The 7,741-nt window shown below is 41.3% G+C and overlaps 1 protein-coding gene across 1 annotated transcript; it reads left to right on the forward strand.

The window, feature by feature from the left end:
* The first annotated feature begins 725 nt into the window (after nt 1-725).
* Nucleotides 726-7,553, forward strand: LOC109296903 (histone H3.3). Its single transcript, XM_019516541.1, has 3 exons — nt 726-888; nt 3,192-3,345; nt 6,890-7,553. The coding sequence occupies exons 1-3, from the start codon at nt 761-763 to the stop codon at nt 7,016-7,018; spliced, it is 411 nt and encodes a 136-aa protein (XP_019372086.1). The 5' UTR covers nt 726-760; the 3' UTR covers nt 7,019-7,553.
* The last annotated feature ends 188 nt before the right edge of the window (nt 7,554-7,741 follow it).

Here is a 7,741-nt window from a genome sequence, read left to right on the forward strand (position 1 = left end):
TGGGCGCGGGGAGTTGGCTGGCCCCAGGCTCTGGGCAAGGCCATCTTGTGTGTGCGAGTGTGGGTTTGTGTCCCACACACACACACACACGTAGGGGAGGATTTCACCCCCCCTCTGTAACACACACTAATTCCTCCCCCCCCCCCTTTAAATAATAAAGTTTGCTGCTGGTGAGACTGCACTGGCTGCGGCTGCCCAGGAGCAATGGTGAGGAGGGCATGGGTGTCCCACTGGCTTGGGAGCAGAGCCATACTGGTGCTGTGCCCCTGCCCCGCACCCTTCCTACCCCCCTGGGGTGCTGGCAGCCAGGGAGGAGGATTGACAGTAGCAAGGGGGCAGCGCTGTGCTGCTCCTGCTGCCACTGGCAGGAGGGGCAGCTGCTGCTCTGGGCTTCTCCGGAGGGCTCAGCTAAAGTGGGGGTCTCCTTCCCATCCCCCAGGGCAGTCAGATGGGTGGGGGAGGGGAGGGGAATGGTTTAGTGCTGGCGTCTCTGCTGTGCGCCCTCAGGAGTCCCATGTGCAGGCAGGAGTGCGGGGCCTCGTCAGCTCCTTGGCATCCTGGCAGGGTCGTGCTGGCTGGGGACTGCTGTTGCTGCTGCTGTGGAGACACGGGAGCTTTTGGGGGGACCCCAAACAGGAGAGTCTCCAGCAAGCCAGGGCCGGGGCAACCGGGTTGCAGCGCCTGATCGCTGGCTGCTGGCTTCTTTTCTTGTGCATGCATGTGTGACCGGTAGGTGTGAGGAAGAGAAGTTTGCGGGAACATGGCTCGTACCAAGCAAACTGCCCGTAAATCCACCGGCGGGAAGGCACCCAGGAAGCAGCTTGCTACAAAAGCAGCTCGCAAGAGCGCGCCCTCTACTGGCGGGGTCAAGAAACCTCATCGCTACAGGTACTGCAATGGCTAGGGACAAAAGGCTGCCGATGCAACCTCCTTGTAGTGTATCGGCAGCATCAGTCAGAGTCGGGCTTCTTTCTTTTTTTTTTTCTTTTGGGGGGCTTCCTTTCAAAATCCTCACTGGGATCATATTAGTCCAGTTTTTGCTGTTGCCTCACCTGATTTTGAGTGACTTCTGGTGATTGCAAACCCATCCTTGGCCCCACTGCCTCCATGTACCCACCCTGAGAGCCCATGCATTTTAGGGGGTGGATAATTAATTTTTAAATTCAATTTTTATGCTTGTGACATCATTTAAGCACAAATTAATTGGCATCCAACCATACCTGCAGCTTGGGGATTGGGCTTTTAATTAATTTCAATATCATACTTGAATGGAACCCTTCCAAACTTGAATGTGTAGAACTGATTTTGTTTTTTTTAATTTACTTCAACTGGTCCAATTCTGGCCTCGGTGCGTATTTTGCTGTTTTAATGAGCTGAGGGTGTAGTTAGAGCAATCTGCCGTTAGAGGGCAGGAGATGTCTATACATAAGCAGGGCCTGGAACTACAAATAATTTTACTTGGTTAAGGTAAAATAAAAGACCTGTGTGGAGGAGGGAATAAGTGAGAATTAGAGGCAAATCTCTTGTTGACCATTGTCGAGAAGTAAACTCTTCATTGTGCAAGGGTCCTTCTGGGTGGAAGTGTTTTAATCTATGATTGTTCATCTCTATGCACAATTGCTTGGTATCAAAAATCCCTCTTGGGAGCAGCAAGACCTCTGGAAAAAATTAACTTATTTATGTCATAGAATTGTAGGAAAATGAGTGTTGGAAGGGACCTCAGGAGGTCATCTAATCCAACCCCCTGCTCAAAGCAGCACCGTCCCCAACTATCACCCCAGCCAAGGCTTTGTCTACCTAGGCCTTAGATGATATAGCTGGGGATGGTCCTGCTCTGAGGACCATTTTTGAAATGCTACAAGGACAAACCCAGTTTGACACAGAATTTCTGGCCCCAAGGTAGTTCTTTAGATAATGTGGATGGGACTAAAAGATGCAAACGTCAGCAAGTGGCTTACAGAGGATTTCCCAAATGTTCATAATGACATATTCATAGTACTGATACTGAGGATACACTGTGTTTGCAAAAAAGATGCCAGTAATGTTAGAAGTTTGGTTTGAAGACACACAGCACTAGTTTAAAAAAAACAAAACAAACTTTTAAGTTCTTGGGATAAAACTATAATGGCAGTTGCTGTATTTTTTCACTGTTAGTTTTATGATTCTATGTTGGCTGTGTCTTAAGGGGAGAGGGTATATTTTTAATTTTTAAGTGTATATTAGCCGGTGACACAAAACCCTAGGGGGAACTTATGGTATGACTGGACCAGGTGACTTTGTTACATTACAGCATGCCTTGTCTGCACTAAGACTTTAACACACGTCAGCTAACGTGTTAATTAACATGTTATGCACCTTTTTCCTAGTGAAGACAAGGCTTTTGAGGGCCCACTCTTGCCATTTTTCCACATGTGGGATGTCTGAGTGCAGTAGAAGTTCCGAACAGATCAGTGGTGAGGTCAGGCCCTTTATTTGTAAGTGAAGTTGCATATTCTAAATATTAGGATGCTTCTAGCCAAAACGGAGCAGTTCCTACTTGAGTTAAGAATATTGAATAATTCAACTATAGAATTATAGAAAGTGAGGGTTGGAAGGAACCCCAGGAGGTCATCTAGTTCAACCCCCTGCTCAAAGCAGGACCATCCCTGACTAAATCATCCCAGCCAAGGCTTTGTCTAGCTGGGTCTTAAAAACTTCCAAGGATGGAGACTCCACAACCTCCCTGGGTAACCTGTTCCAGTGCTTTACTACTCTCCTAGTCAGAGAGTTTTTTCCTAATGTCTAATCTAAACTTCCCTTGCTGCAACTTGAGACCATTGCTCTTTGTTCTGTTATCTGCCACTACTGAGAACAGTTTATCTCCATCTTCTTTGTGACCACCCTTCAGGTAGTTGAAGGCTGCTATTAAATGCCCCCCTCCTGCTTCCCTCCTCTTAAGCTTATATAAGCCCAGTCTTCCCTCAGCCTCTTCTCAGAAGTCATGTCCCCCCAGCCCCTAACCATTTTCACTGCCCTCCACTGGACTGTGTCCAATTTGTCCACATCCTTTCTGTAGTGGGGGGCCCAAAATTGGACCCAGTACTGTAGATGTGGCCTCACCAGTACCAAATAGAGGGGAAGAATTGCTTCACTTGATCTGTTGAAGTGTGATACTTGTACATATTCATTGCTTGTCTTTCTCTTAATTAAAGGCCGGGTACTGTGGCTCTCCGTGAAATCAGACGTTATCAAAAGTCTACTGAACTTTTGATCCGCAAACTTCCCTTCCAGCGTCTGGTGCGTGAAATTGCTCAGGACTTCAAAACAGATCTGCGCTTCCAGAGCGCTGCTATTGGTGCTTTGCAGGTAAGAGTTAAAAGAAGGCCATTTTCTTAGGCCTGATTTAAAAGAATCTCTCGTGTAGAGGAGCTTGTTGAAGGCAGTTGTTACTCAGACTTAACGTGTATGCCTCTGTGTTTTTATGTTTAGAAAGTGGCTACTTGACGTCCCTTTTTGCTAGTTACAACTCTTCAGAATTAGGATGCTGCTTAAGCAAAATGAGTTATCTGATCTTTCCCATGCAAATGACCTAAGAATTACCAGGGACTAAGGGACCATCCCTAGTATACCTATGATTTCTTAATTTGTTTGTTTATTTTTTTTGCAATTCATTTCTGTAGAGACCCTTGAATGCTAGAATTGAGCTGTAAGCAAAATGTTTATTCGTTTTAAATGCTGGAGAAGAGTTTTACAAAGGAAACAACAAATCAGAAACAGGATGGTACTTTTGAGACATTACTATAAATAAACACAACTTAATTTCTAACTTTTCTATAGGATGTCTTTTTTAGTCTTGGGATAAAACACAGATAATGTAAGAACTGTAAAGAATATTTTTCTTAGTGCAGTCACAGACAGTGGCATGCTGTTCTTTGTTACTGTGTGAGAGAGAACGTGATAGGTCAGTTGCGTATACTCATGCAATTGGCCAGGCTGTTTCTATGGTTAGTTAAAATTTCACTTGATTGGTGGACTCCAGAATTAGGCATACATCAATTCTAGGTGAGTTGATACTGCCTGTGTTCTACTTGCCCAGAGCAATTAATGTCATATCATGAAATTAATCTGTAATTAGGATAAAATAATCCACTCTGATATGGCAGCAACAACTTAAAAATGCCATGAATGCTTTCTTAAAGTTCTCTTAGAAATCTCCTTTTTCACTTGTGTTGTATTTGTATTTAGTAGAGCTTTAAGATAAAGCTGTCGTTTCTTCACTCCTGCTTAAACTTTATTGGAGCTAACATTTATGAAAGATGAGGAATTTGTGTGTGGAATATTGGTATATTTGTATGCATGCACAAGCAAAGTTTGTTCTGTGTGGTGTTTCCCCTCGAGACCTGTGCTTAAAAGAAACCTCCAGTTCTGATACAAAATTTCTGATAACGTGTTTAGGAAATGAGGGCTTGTGTGTAATACAGTGGTTATAACAGTATGATTGCAGGTCTGTTAGTGTTTGAGTTGTGCCGTATGCTATGTTCCTGTGTAGTACTGGTGGCTTCTTATTGATTCTGCTCTTTAATTTTTTTAGAGTAACTTAAATACTGCTTTTTTTCTTAATTGCATCACATTTAGTCAAGAAAACGACATAGATAAAATGATTGCAACTTAGCGACTTTATCCAGTTGTGACTACTATATTCAATCCTGCGATCCTGTCCACTTGTCATTTTGAAAAATACACTACTTTTCTGACTAGACATCAGTTAAGTAGAATTTCTCATGATAAACATTTGCAGGCTCAAACATGTTTGGGTGGGTGGTGGTGTTTGTCTTTAAACCCAGAATATGGTATTAGAGGGGACTGTCTAAGGCAACTGCATCATACATTCTCTCTCAAAATGATATAGCTTTATCTTAAAAGTAGTTAGGAGTAGAGGACACCAAAACCTACCAAAAGGCTATTCCAGTACCTCATTGCTTTTGAAGGTTAGAAAACTCCTAATTTCCAGTTGAAACTTGTTTGTGCCCAGTGTATAGCCACTTTTTTTTCTTGTGCCAAATTGTCCTTTGCTTAATTAATGTGTGCGTTTTTAAAGCAAAAATATATGGTATGAGGTCCTGCAACTCCTTGAGCATATACTTACTCTTAATGACTGATTTCAGTGGAAGTACACATAATTTAAAGTTGAGCATCTATACATTTTCCCCAGCTCTTAGTCTTTGGCTTTTTAAGTCCTCTAACTAGTGTTCTCAATCAGTGATAGTAAGTGGGAGAGCTTTTGAGCTCTGTAGCTTGTCTGTATGAATCTTTTTACCTTGAATGAATTGATTTCAATAGTAACTGAAGATAGCTAATACATTTGCAAAGACTAATTTGGACAGACTCCGCATGTTCATGCTAGGGGCAGATTGCTGGTAATCTTTACTAGTAAAAGTATTCATTAATGTGGATATAGCTAAACTGGCAAAGCTGCACTCATCAGTACAGTAAAGCCACTCCCCACAAATTGGTGGGGGGGAGGGAGAGTGGAAACTATGCTGATGAAAGAGCAGTGTTGTCATTATAACTGCCTACACAAACATCTGTGTTGGTCAGGGGTCCTGCCTGTTCATGCTGCTGGCTCACAGCTTTACCAGTAGAAATCTAGAGTGTAGACTTGTCTCAGTTTCAGGCTAGAAATTGTAGTCAGCCTAGGGGATATGTCTTGACAGCCAAAAGCTGCGCTCTTCCCCTGCCATCCCCCTCTCCCCGGAGTTTGACTCTTCCTAATGGGCTCAGTTCAGTTGAAAGCCCTGTTTTGATTCAGGCTAATGTGTTTCAATGCTGTGTGAAAATCTTGGTCCTTTTTTTTTTTTTCATTTGGCTCTTAGATACCCTTTTTGCTATAGTGTCTTGTCTGATCATTCCATTTACAAATACTCTGCTTTAAAACAAGTTGACATTAAGTTTACAGAGTCTGGAAAAACCTTATGCAACCTACCAGGTTTGCTTAGCAGTTTCTATAGTTAGAAAGTTTTATGTACACACTTCCTGTAGTAGTAGGATGTAACCTGAAAATTATTTGTTATACCTAAACGATTGCTAACCTTAAGCAACATAAATTCTTGCCAATAAAACTGCTGCTGATTCTTGTATAATGGTGGGATTTGCTGGGTCTTGTTTCTTTAAAGGAGAGAGAGATTCCGAGAGTATTTTAATAATCGAATATCACCTTTTTATTTATTCATGTGGGTACAATCAGAATCTTTCTGTAATTCTCTTCAGAGGGCATTATCATTCAATAACAATAGCGTATCATTGGCTTAAACTTTGTTACAGAAGTCTGCTAGCATTTCTTTGTCAGCTAGGGATGTTTTGATGAGCAGATATAGCCATACTAGTGAAACTCTGATGCGGATGCAGTTCTGGCAAAGCTGCTACTGTCCATGAGAGCTGGTATAACTGACTGGAAAAACTCCTGCCAGTATACACTGCACCAACAGTAGGGGGCTCTGCTGCTGTAGGTAAGGTGGCAACAGCCCTGTAATGTAGGAAAGGCCTTTTTTTTTGGGCCAAGATGCAGAAAATGTCATCAACTAAAATAAATGGACTATATGCTGACAATCTTTAGAGAGTTAGTTAGAGATTCTTCTACTGTTTTAAAAAAATACAAAACTAGGTACATAGACTAAAGATAAATGCTTACACTGAAATTATAGGCAGAAAAGTTCTTTGGGTAAATGTGATAGGTTTTTATTAGATCAACTAGATACTTGGAAAAAATGTTCTTTACAAGCTTTCAAGAACAAACACCCTTCTTCAGGCATAGGGAAATTACACTGAGGTTACTGGGGTTCTGCTCTGGGCACTCTGGTGTCCTGTATGTAAAACCACTCCTAACTTTTTTCTTTTTTTTCTCCTTTAATAGGAGGCAAGTGAAGCCTACTTGGTTGGCTTGTTTGAAGATACCAACCTGTGTGCTATCCATGCCAAACGTGTCACAATCATGCCAAAAGATATCCAGCTAGCACGCCGCATACGTGGAGAGCGTGCTTAAAATCCACTATGATGGGCTTATCATTCTCAACACAAAAAGAATCTCTTCTTCCTGTTTATTGGTAGTAATGAACGTTAGATATTTTTTCCATGGGGTTAAAAGGTACCTAAGTATATGGTTGCAAATGGAAAAATAGGGGACAGAATCGGGTATTGGCAAGTTTTGTTTTGTTTTGTTTTGGGTTTTTTTTTTCATTTTCATTTGTGTGTGGATTTTTAATATAAATGCGGGGACATAAAGCATTAATGCAGTCAAAAATGTTTCAGTGAACAAGTTTCAACAATTCAACTTTATAACAATTATAAATAAACCTGCAAATTTTTCTGGACAATGCCAGCATTGGATTTTTTTAAACAAGTAAATTTCTTATTGATGGCAACTAAATGGTGTTTGTAGCATTTTTATCATACAGTAGATTCCATCCATTCACTATACTTTTCTAACTGAGTTGTCCTACATGCAAGTACATGTTTTTAATGTTGTCTGTCTTCTGTGCTGTTCCTGTAAGTTTGCTATTAAAATACATTAAACGACACTTGCTTTTAGTCTTCCTTTTTTTTTTTTTTTACTTTTAAATTGGATCATATTTAATCTAAATGTTCAGAGAACAAGATTCTGGAGGATTCTTCATTCCTCTTCCCTGTCAGTATTACAGCTGAATGCTTCTAGTACTGTTTAATATTAAATTTTTGTACTATATAACCCTTAATATAAGTAAATCTT

Source organism: Gavialis gangeticus, unplaced genomic scaffold (assembly GCF_001723915.1).
Source record: "Gavialis gangeticus isolate Ggan-Ray unplaced genomic scaffold, GavGan_comp1, whole genome shotgun sequence".
In the NCBI taxonomy this organism is placed as follows: Eukaryota; Metazoa; Chordata; order Crocodylia; family Gavialidae; genus Gavialis; species Gavialis gangeticus.

Coding starts and splice junctions, on each gene's coding strand:
- LOC109296903 (XM_019516541.1), top strand. CDS start 761: ATGGCTCGTACCAAGCAAACTGCCCGTAAATCCACCGGCGGGAAGGCA. Junction 889..3,191: donor AAGAAACCTCATCGCTACAG/GTACTGCAATGG, acceptor TCTTAATTAAAG/GCCGGGTACTGTGGCTCTCC. Junction 3,346..6,889: donor CTGCTATTGGTGCTTTGCAG/GTAAGAGTTAAA, acceptor CTCCTTTAATAG/GAGGCAAGTGAAGCCTACTT.